The 13,677-nt window shown below is 62.8% G+C and overlaps 1 protein-coding gene across 1 annotated transcript in view; it reads left to right on the top strand.

The window, feature by feature from the left end:
• Positions 1–13,677, top strand: part of BMP7 (bone morphogenetic protein 7) — a 68,195-nt gene that overhangs the window by 19,029 nt on the left and 35,489 nt on the right. Inside the window, exon 2 of the mRNA XM_028524116.2 lies at positions 9,599–9,791. Within this exon, the coding sequence (XP_028379917.1) occupies positions 9,599–9,791 (193 nt within the window). The remainder of the gene's footprint in view (positions 1–9,598; positions 9,792–13,677) is intronic.

Genomic DNA, 13,677 nt, shown 5'->3' with positions numbered 1-13,677 from the left:
TTTCCTTTGCTGCACCTGCACCGCCGGGGCCTAATGAGTTTAGGTTGATGGAACCCAGACCTCAGGAAGGATTATAAATTCTCATTTGATTTGATTTGCTTCTAAAGTACCTGAAACCAGCTGTGCCTGCCCAGCTGACCCAGGGCTCTGGCTGCTGTGGGGGAGGGGCCGGGCAGGCGCCCTCCCGTCCTGGGAAAGGGGGTCACCGTAGCAGCCCCTCTGCCCACCCCGGCTGCTCCCAGGGCCCCATGGTGGCCAGCCTCTGTCTCCTTGAATTTGCACAATAGCCACCTTACCTGGGCCTGTGAATGCCCCCATCTTTTGGAGTGGGGAGCGCTGAGCCTCCCAGGGGTGGCTTACCTTGTCCCGAGTCGCTGGTGGTGATGGGCAAGCCTGCACTCCAACCCGGGCTGTAGGTCAGTCCCCCGGCCCTTCTCTGCCCCGAGGGGCACGTTTCCAGATCTCTTCACTGGGATCCTTGGGGCCCTGCCCGCGCCGGGCCCGGGAGTGCGTGGATGGTGCCGTGCAGAATGGCACAGCAGTGACGGCCACCACTGTGCGCCGATGCTGTGCAGGCATCCTCCGTGCCAGCGGTCCTCTGAGTGGGGACCCGACGGGCAGCAGGGGTGTCTCCCGCACACATGTGAGACACCCATGATCCTAGGCCTCCCTCATTAAAAACACCGGGAAGCGACCTGCCAGAGCCGGTGCCGTTCTCATGACCCTCCCGTGTTTACGGATGAGGAGTGATTCGCTGAGCGCCAGGTGGGCGGGAGGGTGGGGAGGTGGGGACCCACGCCCCACCCGAGCCCCGCCCCACGGTGGATGGCCGTGTTTGTGTGTGTCCCCTCCCCACTCGGGTCTCACTGTCGGAGGTAAAACCTGGAAGACAGTTCTGCAGCCCCACCAGTGAAACGACGAGAGTCGCGGTAGTTCCAGGAGGGACAGGAGAGGGGCTGGGAGGCTGTGGGGAGGCTGGGGGCTGTGACCACCCAGCTGAGCCCACCTCCACCAAGTGCAAGGGGCCACAGGGCCCAAGTCCTGGAGCCAAGCCCCTGCCCCTGGCGCCCCTGAACTTGGTGGGTCTGATGGTTGTCCAGGGTGGTGTCCTTCCCCCAGCGACAAGCTTGGGTCCTCGTGCCTGTTTCTCAGGCAGAACCGAGACCCACGGAGCTGCCTGTGTCCACCCCGGGCCTGGCGCACAATCCGGAATTGACTTCTCCCCCCTTCCGTGGAGCGCCTCTCCCCGAGGGGATCGCTGCTCGTCCCTCCCGGAGAACCTACTCTCGGGCGCTGGCTGGCAAGAAGGTCTGTGCGTCCTGGCGTGGCTCCGGGCCGCCTTTACGTCAGCGCGCTGACTCCGCAGGGCGGCACTGCGAGACGGGGCTTTCTGGGACGCTGCCAGGCCTCGGCGTCCGTGCCGTCCAGGACAGGAGCCCCGGGGCCCGAGGGGCTGTGTAGATTTAACGCCACGCACGGAAATGAGTGGGAATGCTGAGTTCCCAGCCACGCCGGCCCCACGGCCGGGGCTCGGTGGACTCACGTGGCTCGGGGCAGCCCTAGTGGCTGGCACAGATGCAGAACTCAAACTCGGAAGTGCCAGCCTGACCATATGTGTGTGTGTGTGTGTGTGTGTGTGTGTGTGTGTGTGTATGGCGACATCGGTTGGCGACTGTATCAGGCACAACCTATGAGAGGAGAAAGGATTTCACACTGGTGAAACCCACCCCGTTGTTGCAGAGGGGAAAGCTGAGAGACCCGGAGAGCCCGGGGTCCCCTGCCACAAGCCGAGAGCCCAGAGGGGGGACCACCACCCAGGGTTTCCGACTCCCCTGCGGTTTGCCTGTGAGCTCGGGGACCCTGACCTCGGCCCGGGGGACAGTGAGCTGGGCCGCTCCCTGCCGTGAGGCTGTCCCGGGCAGGGCGTTGAGCCACATCCCCCGCCACCGGACGCTGGTAGCACAAAGCCACCCCCTGAACCCAGGCAGTGCCCTGTGTCCCTTGACGGGGGAGGGCGAGGCCACCATTGCCCCTGGTGGACAGTGGCTGCTTTAGCTGAAAATTGTAACTAGTGCCCATTTCCCCCCTCACTTTTCAGTTAGCCAAGGATGGGGTTGGGCCCCAGAGGCCCCTGGGGGCCGAGTTCCTGCCCCGAGGAGGTGGGGCGCCTGTGGGTGAGGGCCCGCGGCCCCGGTTTCTGTCGGAAACACTGACAGGCACTTACAGCCCGTTTTTCTTCCCCGCGAGCGAGCGAGCGTCTGGGTCTCTTTAGGCGAACGGCTGGCTCCGGCCCTGGAGATAATTAAACCCATCTTTGTTCCCCTCTCCCCGCCCCAGCCCCTAAACCCTTCGGTCCATTCAATTCACAATGATAACATTGTTCGAGCAACACCTCGCACATGTTGACACCGAAGTGTTTAATCTGGCGGGGCAGTCCTTCTCCGGGCCCCACCCCCGCCCCACATCTGGGCGGCCTGCAGCCCCGGGGACACAAAGCCCGGCCGCCGGAGCTCTTGCCCACGCACCTGCGTCTCAGGACGCGGCCCCCGGCCGCTAACAAGGAGGCAGTGTCTCGGAAGACCCTCTCGGAGCGCCCGGCCCTGGGACCCCCGGTGGTCCTGCCGGCCGCCCGAGCATCGGGAGGGAAGTTGCAGCGTTGAGGCAGCAGCAGCAGTCCGGGGGGCTGGGGAGACAATGCCTCTTGTGTGCCCTCCCCCAGGCAGGGCCCTGGCCCCCGATTTGGGGGGCTGGGGGGGTGCTGATGGGGAGATGGGTTAATGCTACAGAATCTTCCAGCTGTCAGCCTCGCTCAGGGGCGACTCTGGCATGGGGCCAGAGCAGAACCTACAGGCCAGGGAGACACCCGAGCGGGCGGCCCAGTCTTCGGTCTCTGGGCTCCATTTCTAAGGGGACGAATGCTGTGACGCGTCACGTGGGCCAGGAGCTTGGCCTTCATCGGAGCCGTCCGTGTGTGATCGTCTTCACAGGTTCAAGGTCGGGCGGTTCCCGGTTTGAGGGAGAGAGTGCGGCTGAGTGCTGAAGGCCACGTGGGGACTCAGATAAGCTGTACAGCTGTGGGCGAGTGACTTGGCCTCTCCGAGCCTCGATGTCCTCATCTGTAAAATGGGCCCGGCGTGCGTGCTCCCCGTGTGCAGGGGTCCCATGACATGGGGTGTGTGACACTGAGGACAGGGCATCCAGGCCGGTGGGCGGGCCTTGGTCATGGTGACCGTCCGCCCCCCACCAGCAGGGTGGCCACTCTCGAAACGAAACCTCAGAAAAGAGCGAGTGGCAGCCGGGATGTGGAGCAACCGGAAGCCTCGTGTACTGTGGGCGGGACTGTCACACGGTGCAGCCTCGAGGGAGAACGGGGTGACAGTTCCTCAAAAAATCACAAACAGAACCACCACGCAATCCAGCCATTCTGCTCCTGGGTCTCTGTCCACAAGAATTAAAAGCAAGGCTTTGAAGAGATACTCGCACACCCGTATCCAGAGCAGCGTCCTTCGCAGCTGCCAGGAGGTGGGTGCAACCCCAGTGCCCATGGACGGGTGGACGGGTGGACGGACACACAAAATGCGGCCCCTCAGCACAGCGGAACACCAGTCGGCCTTGGAAGGAAACTCCGGTGCACGCTACAGCAGGGGCGGGCCTCGGGGACATGGAGTGGAGTCAGTCAGCCAGCAAGTAGCAAAGACTGCACACGCCCACCGACAGGAGGCACCGGGGTCACCCACTTCACGGGGACAGAAAGGGGAATGCGGGGCACCAGGGGCTGGGGGTGACTGGGGAGCGGGCGCTGGTTTAACGGGGACAGACTTGCAGCTTTGACAGATCACACGCGCTCTGCACACTGCTGGCACAGCCTCGTGAATGGACTGTACACATCAGGATGGCTAAGATGATCGATTTTATGTTATGGGAATTTTACCACAATTAAAAATAAAACTTTAAGCCCTGGCTGGCATAGCTCAGTGGATTGAGCTCGGGCTGCGAACCAAAGCATCGCAGGTTCGATTCCCAGTCAGGGCACATGCCTGGGTTGCAGGCCACGGCCCCCAGCAACCACACATTGATGTTTCTCTCTCTCTCTCTCTCTTTCTCCCTCCCTTCCCTCTCTAAAAATAAATAAAAATAAAATCTTAAAAAAAAACTTTAAACATGGCGGCTGTGACCTGGCAGTTTGGGGGTCAGGTGCGTGACCACGGCAACGTAACTGGGCTTCTTATCAGCGCCGTCCTCTGGCAGGACAGAGGGGGACCCTCGCACACCCGCGCGGGGCGCTCCGGGACCGTCAGTGCTTGTCGGCGAGGACACTGGGGTGCCAGGAGACGCGAGATATTCTCTCGACAGCGGCTGTCGCTTTAGACCCGTGTGCAGCGTTCCCTGCCTTGCCTCTGGGGTCAGGACCGCCCCCTCCTTCTGCTGCAAGTGCCCTGTACCAGCGCTCACGTCACGAAGAGACCGTGTCCCTGGTCGAGTCGCTGGGTGTGTCTGCTCCTCCCTCGAGGACGCCTAGGTTACGGCAGGACTCCGGCGGCCGTTCAAGGGCCTTCCTCTCACCACGGTCGTCGTCATCATCATCGGGTCCCGCGTCCCAGCGCCGCGGGGCTGGGCGTCCCTCCTGACGGCAGCCTCGGGGACCTCAGCCCCGGTGAAGGCTGGCCTGTGCCGGCACCTTTCGGAGGAAGGTGTCCCCTGCGGGAAGGGGCAGGGTCTGGGTTGCAGGTGGCAGAGTTAATTGGGGGTGGGGGCTCCTCAGCAGGCAAGGGTCCTCGGAAACTCATTTCGAGCTGCCGGTTACGTGGTGGACGTCGGCGGGTTCTGTGGGGTCCCAGAGCTTTAGCCTCATTAAAGGGGTTCGGGGGTCTGTCCCAGCCGTCACCGGGGCTCCTCCGTGCAGCTTGAGCTCCCAGAAACCAGTCTCCGAGTCAGGAGCAGAGTCCCGGCGCCGGGCTTGCAGGTTTCCCCGGGAAGCGTGCCTTGGCCCATAAAACATCTGGTCCCATCTCACAGCTTAGCGGCATCCTTGGGGCAGACCGCATGGTCCCAGGGTTAACCAGCCTCTTTCTGGAAACCACACGGTTTTGGAAGGAGCTGCTGGGCGGGGACGCTGGCCACCACCCGTCGACTGACTCACCTCGCCTCGCTGGGCCAAGAGCGGGCTTGGGGGAGAGGGAAGGCAGCTCTGTGTGGCTGACCGCCGCCCCCCCACCCCGGTGCGGATGGCTTGTCGGCCAGTGGCCCCTGTCTCGCTCTGCAGGTGTCTCTTCTGCCCGGATGTCCCCGTGAGAGTTAGTTACTCCCCCAGGAGAGTTACTCCCCCAGGAGAGTTACTCCCCAGGAGAGCTACTCCCCAGGAGAGTTACTCCCCATGAGGTCTGTGAAGCCGCCGATGACCAAACCCAGGGAATGGTCTCCCCATCCTTTCAGATCTGAATCTGGCCGCCACCAGGTCATCTTATCTTGCGGGTCCTGGGTCCTGCTCCTTCCCCCGGGCCACGTTCTCCGGGGCGGGGTGGGGCACGTTCCCCATCCCCCTGCAGCCCCCGCCTGTCCACCCGAGGCTTTGCTGGGCTCTCTCATCACCTGTGCGTTTTCTCCACGAAATGTCAGCCATCAGCCCGGCCCAGCAGCCCCACGCTGGGCTTCTCGCCAGGGTTCCAGACCTCTCTCTGTTCCACCGTCCACTCCAGCTTTCCCCTCGGGCTGCTCACTGTTCACCCCAAGTGTAACCGGTCCACGGCCACCTGTGTTCCCTTCCCTCCACGTCCCCTGCAGAGCTGTCCCTGCGGTGTCACACCTGCCAGCGGTGGTCTGCTGGGCATCCCCAGCTCCCGGGGACACCCCTTCCCAAGTCCTTGCCCTTCACTGGCTCGTCTGTGGTCCAATGTGGCAAGAAGTTCGGTTGGACACTTTGTTCACGTACCCTTTTTAAAAGAGAAGCTTTATAAGCCTGCTCTCTTAATTGTCTGATATCTAAAGGGTCTTCCCAGTTAAGATACAATTTAATCTTACATACTGAAATGGTTACATATAGACCTGCTACAATAAACTTTGTATCTGTGATTAGGTATCAGTGTTTCCTTTCTCCATCGGGTGTGCGGCTTCAGCAAGCGCACCTGTGTGAATGTCATGCTCATTCAAACGTTTCTGTATTGTTGGCGCGATGGCACTTTTGCCCCAAATGCAGTTATCTTGGCACTACGTAAATGCTCACACACGAACTCCTGCTGCTGCACGGGTGGCCGTTCTCCTGGCTCCTTGTTCCGGAGACCCTGTAACCACGGCCAACACGGAGTGCTTTCCATGTGCCGGGCTCCTATTGTCCTCCCGGCGACCCGCCGAGAAAGGGCCACTGCTAGTGTCTCAGAGGAAGGGGACGCACACGGAGGTTAAGCCAGCCGAGGCCATGCAGCTGGTAAGGGGCACGGCTGAGACTGGAACTCCTGCCACCTGGCTCCAGATCATGTGAACGTCAAGAGTGTGGGTTTTGGAGTTCCGCCTCTCACCTAACTTTTACCTTGGCCAAGTCACCTACCTGGCTGCCTCAGTGTCCCCGTCTGTAAAGTGGAGACCGGTCCTGCCTCACTGGGGTCCATCAGACTGGTGCAGAGTCCTCACCTTGGGACCCGCCACAGAGCAAGCACTCATGAAACTGCATCCTTTTTTTTTTTTTTTTTGCTCCTCTGGGTTCTTCGTCCGTCGTCACTGCAAACCGACCAGGGTCTTTCTGGCCCTTGGGGGGTGGGCTCTGCTGGGCGAGGGGAGGAAGGCGGCTGGAAGCGGAGACTGTCTGTACGCTCTGTCGGTGGCGTGGGGCCAGGGAACAGGGGACTGGCTCTCCCTGGTGCCGTCCTGCAGCTCTGTGTCACCCCCCGCACAGGGGGGTATCTAACGGCAGGTTTCAAGGGGTGGCCGGAGGGGTCAGGTGGGCGGGGGGACCTGAGAGGTCACAGCAAAGGGGTGGGGGCTGCCTGGGTGCACTTCACCGTTCACTGGGGGTCCAGGATACTCTCCAAGGGCTGTCTGTTGCCTCGCTGCCCCCCTCCCAGCCCCCCCCCCGCAGAAAAGCACCTGGGTGGGGGCATGCACACATCCTGCCCAGGTGATGCCCGTCCCGCCCTAGACAGACGTGTGGTCTCCTCCTGGCACGCCCGTGGGAGTCTCTCGGGCACACTGTCTGGGGGGACAGCCTGGCAGTGTGGCCAGAGCTGAGCACACACAGGCCCGCATCTCGGGCTGCGTATCCAGGAGACGCGCCGAAATAAAGGGCCCGGATGCTCGTGGCAGCCGCGGACTGCGGACCACCCAGAGAGACGCCCACGGGCAGGGGGAGGGACACAACCGTGGTACAGCCACACCGGCCTCATCCACAGTGGTGAGCACGAGTGGGCGCCCACAGCGGTGTGGGCGGGTCCCACCCGCCCTGCGGAGGGAAGGAGGCGGGCACAGAAGGTCCCGCACTCGCCCCTGTTTAGAGAGCTCATCGGCGAGCACCGCTGACCTAGGGCTGGGGACGCTGTTGGGGAGGTCGGGGGAGGAGCACGGACGGCCTCGGTCTGTTTCTTCATTGGGAGGGGGCTCCACGGGGTGGGGGGGTTCACTCTGCACGGATGCACCGCATGGCGCACATCTGGTTTGCGTGCACGCGGCGTGTGTGCCGTAACACGTGGAAAAGCTCTGACAAACCAGCACAGGGGCTCATGGCCCAGCTGTTAGTGCCCTGAGGCCCCCCTCCCAGTGGGGGCAGCACTGGATGGGAGTCCCAGCTCCTCCCTGACTCCGGACAGGCCACGCCACTGCTCCGGGGTCTCAGGGGCGCCCCCTCCCAACCTGCAGGTGGAGTGAGCTCGAGGGGCGCAGAGGGCTGGCTCCGGGCGTTCTGCTGTGCCTACCCCCGCATCCCGGGGTCCCCTCCCGAGGCTCACCTGATCCCCCCACTGTGTGCACTCCCTGGAAGCTGCTGCCAAAGACCCCCTCCCTCCTCCTCCGTCTTCATAAACCAGGGTCCCCATGGCCATTTTCTGCCCTCCCTCGGGTTCAGCCTGGCCTTTTTCTTAGACGGGGTCAGAAGAGAAGTGTTCCCTGTGGATATAAAGGGGTGTGTGTGTGTGAGCGTGAGTGTGTGAGTGTGTGAGTGTGTGAGCACAGCTGCAGTCTGGCTGCACATCCAGCCAGCTCTCCTGTGGAGCCCAGGGTCCCAGAGGCAGGGGCACGCCTGTGCCCAGCCAGGTCCCCTAGCCATGAGGATGCCACCTGCCCCTCTGCCCAGGAGGGAACAGCCCGATGAGTGGACCCTTCTCCAGTGCCCGCTGCCCTCACCCCAGTATCTTTCCCTCGGAGACCCATAGGGGCCCCTGGTGCCGGGTCCCTCCTTCCTCGTGGGTGCTGCTGCTCCTCGCCCCAGGCCGAGCCAGCCCCCGCCCCCAGGCGGGAAGTGCAGACGGGCCGCGTCTCCCAGGAGATGAAAGGAGCTGCAGATGCTGCCAGCCCCGGGGCCTGGCCCCCTGGCTGCATCCTCCCTGCAGTTGATGAGTCCCAGCCTCACTCCTGCTCCGTTCTGGTCCAGAGGACGCAGGGCCCTCGGGAACCCCAGGTCCACGCCCGGAAACCTGTTCCTGGGCGTGTGCCCGTCTCACGGGATCTCAGCCTAGGCTCACCGCCCACGTCAGGGAGACGCACTGAGGTTCTGTGCTTCAGTTCGCGTTGAGGTCCTTTCCCAAAGCTCCCCGCCGCCCCGAGACCCGCCCATCCCTTCTCCTGCTTTTAGTCCAAAATGGTGGGTGTAAACCCCGGCTGCTATGGGAAACATCTGGGTGCTTTAAAACATGCAGGTGTCCGAACCCCTCCCCAGCGATGCCGGTGCGGCTGGCGCAGAGTGGGGGGTGAGGACCGCAGGCCACCAGCGCCCCGGGTGCCCGCTGGCCCACACCCGCTTAGGGCAGCGGAGGTCCGCCCAGGTGGAAACGGGCAGACACTGCAGACAGGGGCCCGGAGAGCCGGTCGGGAAATGCGTGCCAGCCCCCCGAGGGGCCCAGGGCACCAGCGCTTTCCCAGCGCTGCTGCCGGGTGATTGGCACAGGCAGGCACCGCGGGGCGGGGCCAGGCTGATGGTCACTCCTAACAGCTCGGCCGGCGGTCCGCCAGCCCTCCCCGAGGTCAAGCTGCTTCTGTGAATCACATCACTTACCTCAGACGGCAGCGAACGGAGGAGGATTGTTACCCCATTTTTCAGATGGGGAAATGGAGCTTCCTGGGTTCCTTGTCCTGGCCGTTCAGCGCGTCGGTGGCCGGGCCTGGATTCCAACCGGGGCCCGGCCTCCCGGGACCCGAGTCTGTGCAGGGCCTCTGGGATAGCAGAGGCCGGGGGCCCCCCTGTACCCCTCAGGGTGGGTGCGGAGTCACTGCCCTTGTTTCCCAGGCGACCACGGGGTCTGAGCCTGGGGCGCGCCCGCCCGCCACGGGTCAGCGAGGGATGGGCAGTTAGGCGCCTCCCCCCGCGGCCTCGTCCGCGCGCTTGGGCTCCGAGCCGGGAGGGGGACCCCCAGGCACTGACGCGCCCCCGGGGCCCGTGTGTGTTCTCTCCCCTCCCCAGTGGAGCACGACAAAGAGTTCTTCCACCCGCGCTACCACCACCGGGAGTTCCGGTTCGACCTGTCCAAGATCCCCGAGGGGGAAGCCGTGACGGCGGCGGAGTTCCGCATCTACAAGGACTACATCCGGGAGCGCTTCGACAACGAGACCTTTCGCATCCGCGTGTACCAGGTGCTGCAGGAGCACTCGAGCAGGTGGGTGCGGCGCCGCCTCCCCGCGCAGAGGAGGGAGGGCGCGGCAGCCCTGGGTGGGGCCGGGTGGGGACGGGCGGGGGCAGTCATGGCTGCGCGCCCCCAGAAGCACCCCCCGTGGGCTAGGCCCGGGACTGAGTTTCTCCGTTCCAGAAGGCCTGTGGTGCGTGCCTTTGGTACTTAAAACCATCCCCATCCACGAATCCTGTGCGGAACCGGGATGGCCAGGTTGAGCCTGAGGTTGGGTAGCCCCTTGGGGGTATTATTCCTGGGTGGCCTGGGCCTGGTGCGTTTTAGGGGCCTGGAAGTGGCGGGGGGGGGGGGGGTGGGGTGGATGAGGAAGAGGAAGGACCATTTTTGAAGGTCTACCTCTCTCCCATTCCTCACCCTGTGCCCCAGCATGAGATGTCAGGCAGCCAGCCGGAGTGGCCGTGTGGAATGGGGTGAGGGTGTTGAAACCCCCAAACCAAAAAGAAACAGAGGACTCTCAGCCTTCCTTCCGCCAGCCAGGCCAGGGACCGAAAGCTGGCGTTGGAAGACATTCATGTCTTGAGCCTCTTTAGTTTCGTGGTCTTCCTCGAGGTACGAAGGCTAAGGTCCAGGTGGGCTGGACCACGTACGTAACAAGTGCTTTCTTCAGTCCCGCGGAGCACAAGGCCAAGGTCGTCCCAGCCATCGGCTGGGTTTGGGGGGCATCCCAGGGATCAGACTTGCACCCCCACCTCGGCACCCTGTTCCTCGGAAATTACTGGAAGGCGGGGTGGTGGGCATCTCCTGATGGGGGGTGCTCTAGCGTCTCCAGTCGGGAGGGGGACCTGTTACCCCAGCAGGGCTGTGGGGACCGTTAGCACCTTGCCTGCCGGCCGCCGCCGGGTGGGGGGTCGCCTTAAATACTGAGAGAACCACACCTGTCTCGGGTGTTTCCCGGGTCTCGCGTGTGTTGGCTCGTTCCATGTCTGCGCAGCCCTTAGGGCGGACCCCGCAGAGGCGACGCTGACAGGGGCTGACGGCCGTCCGTGGGGCTGTGACGACGTACGGTCCCAGCAGCCGCCACGGAGAAGGCTTGCTCCGCCCCCCGCCCGTGCTCACCCACAGGTCTCGCGTCCAACCGTTCTGACCTTTGTATCAGTCTGACGGGTGACAAATGGGACCTCACTGGGTGAACCTGGCGTTTTGGAGCAGCCCCCTGCGGTACTGGAACCTGGGTGTGGGTGCAGGGGAGGCGGCAGCTGCCCCCGAATTTTTTTACTAAAATACTCAGGTGCCCCCCTTACCCGCGGGGGCGGGGGGCGTTGCCATATGTGTGCTCTGTGCTCTGACAAATCTCCAGGGACTCTTGACCCAGAACCTGTGTCTGACCTTTCTCATGAGGGCAGATTAAAGGGGGGGGGGGGAGCAAACCCGGTGCCCAAAGCTGTTTGTCGGTAGCACTTGGGCAAACCCGGAGCCCTGCTCACTCCCGGGCCCTGGCAGGCTCCCACACCTGCCTCCAAAACTTTACCAGGGGGCTTGCCCTCAGGAACGTGGCCGCCCCGACTGGGGCCGGCCGAACAGACCTGGTGTCACCTGGGCCGCTCCTCCTGCAAGCTCTCCAGGCAGCCTTGGGTTCCCTTCCTGGCCAGTGGTCGCTGGTCGATGGGGCGCCGGGGTCGGCCCGGGTGCAGCTGGCACTGTCCCCTCGTGCCGCAAGTGGGCGCTCTGGGTGGGAGGGGCGCCAAGCCCGTAGGGCCCACGGCCCCTGGGCACACCCACTCTGGTCCTCGCACTGGGAAGAGCGCCAGAACCCCCGAGGTGGGCAAGACGGAGGGCAGAGGCCACTGCCCATGGAGGGAAGCAGGGCAGACCTGTGGGTTGTTGGTGCAGCAGCCACTGAGCTCTCCGTGCCTGCTGGGAGGCCAAGTCCATTGTCAGCCATGGTTTGAGCACCTGCTGCATACCATGCACCACGGAGCCAGTCCTGGCCCTCCAGGGGCTCACGTCCAAGGCCAGAAAGTGACATGATGGGTGCAGAGTATGGAGTGGGGGGTGCAGGGAGAGGCAGTGCAGGGGGTAGGGAGAAGGGGCGGCTCCCTGTGGATTTCTAAATTTCCCTTCTCTCGTGAAAGAAGGGAGCAAGGCCCTCATTCAGTAGCATTAAAATGTTGCATTTAAAAACAAACAAACAAACAACAACAACAACAACAACAACAACAAAAACAGTTAGCCCTGGCTGGCGTAGCTCAGTGGATTGAGCGCGGGCTGCAAACCAAAGCGTCACAGGTTCGATTCCCAGTCAGGGCACATGCCTGGGTTGCAGGCCATGACCCCCAGCAACCGCACATGGATATTTCTCTCTCTCTCTCTCTCTCTCTCTCTCTTTCTCCCTCCCTTCCCTCTCTAAAAATAAATAAAAAAAAAACAATTAGTGTTTTTCCATAGTGGGTTGTTTTGTTTTTTATTCCAGAAGTAAGACCATCCAACCAGGTAGTTCCCCAGGTGGCATAGCCCAGCCAGTAAGAGTGTGGGCGTGAGTCCCAACACTCCGCGCCAGTGCGGTCTTGGGAAGCCCCGGCCCCTTGGAGCCTCGGTTGGCTCCTCTCTACGGCAGGGATCGTGACTGCATCCACCCCCCAGCGCTGTGGTGAGGATAAAGCAGGTCAATATCTTCATAACATAACAACTGCTCAGTAAAGTTACACTAATATTAGGATCATCACTATTGTCATCATCACCACCATCATTGCCATCATCACCATCACCATCATCACCACCTTTACCACCGTCACTGCCATCACCATCACTATCACCACCACCATCACCACCATCACCACCACCATCACCACCACCACCATCACCATCACCATCACCACCATCACCACCACCATCACCATCACTGCCATCATCCCAGGAGTGCAGAGACCTCCTTAGGCACGTGGAGAGCTGTGGCCCTGCCTCCCCCCTGTGCTAACCCTCCGTGGGGACAAAGGCCTGGGTTTGTGTGGGGGTGACTCCCTTGTCTGTGCTTCCTCAGCCCGTAAGCCGAAGGGCTTGTGGCTGATCTGGTGATCCCCAGGGAGGAGCCAGGACCCTGCCCGCCGGCCGCCCTGCTGTGTGGCCTGCTCGCCGCGGCTGCCCAGCTGTGCGGAGCTGTGACATCTGGCTCTCTGGTGAGCCGCAGCCTGAGCTCCAGGAAAGCCCCAGGGTGCCGGGGATTAGCTGGCGTGGGTTGGCCTCCGAGTCTCTCCCCTTGTGACAGCCACTTTCCACCGAGGCCTCTTGATCTCTCGGAATCCAGATCAAATTCCAACAATGAGCCGAGCTGGAGGCCTTCCACGGCCCTTGGGCCCGGCGTGCAGCATGGCCCCAGACAGCTGGGACCGCCCTTGGCGGGCTGTGGGCCGGGCGGGGGGGAGGCTGAGAGGCAGGTCTGAGGTCCGTGCCCTCAGCTCCAGTGGCCTTGTGGGGCGGGGGGGCACCAGGGGCCAAGGCATCTGAGTGTTGCCCTCCTTTTCCGGTCCCCACGCCCAGGACCTGGCCAGCCGGGGCCCTGAGTCTTGGAGCTGGGCTCACTTGCCTGTCTGTCCCCATTGGCTTAAACTTCAGTTTCAGCTGGAGGTGAGGGTGTTTGGGGGCCAGGGTTGCACACGTTAACAACTGGTTTCATTCCTGGAAACTAGACTTTGCACTTCCCATTCTCCACCCCCCCCCCCCCCCCCCGCCCTGTCTGTAGGGGATCTGGTTTCACTGGGAGATACACCCTGGAGGCCGGCACAGGCCTTCAGGGCAGCAGGACCCTCCCACCGGGCGGTGGCCACTGCCCAGGTCTAGAGAATGTGGGCAGCTGGATGAAAAAATGTCCCGTGGTCCATCCCAGGGACTTTGGCTGCCAGGAGGGTGACCTCAGAGTGGT

Source organism: Phyllostomus discolor, chromosome 9, assembly GCF_004126475.2.
Source record: "Phyllostomus discolor isolate MPI-MPIP mPhyDis1 chromosome 9, mPhyDis1.pri.v3, whole genome shotgun sequence".
Classification (NCBI taxonomy): domain Eukaryota; kingdom Metazoa; phylum Chordata; class Mammalia; order Chiroptera; family Phyllostomidae; genus Phyllostomus; species Phyllostomus discolor.
Note: the sequence above shows the minus strand (reverse complement) of the source record. Positions and strands in the feature narration are given on the sequence as shown.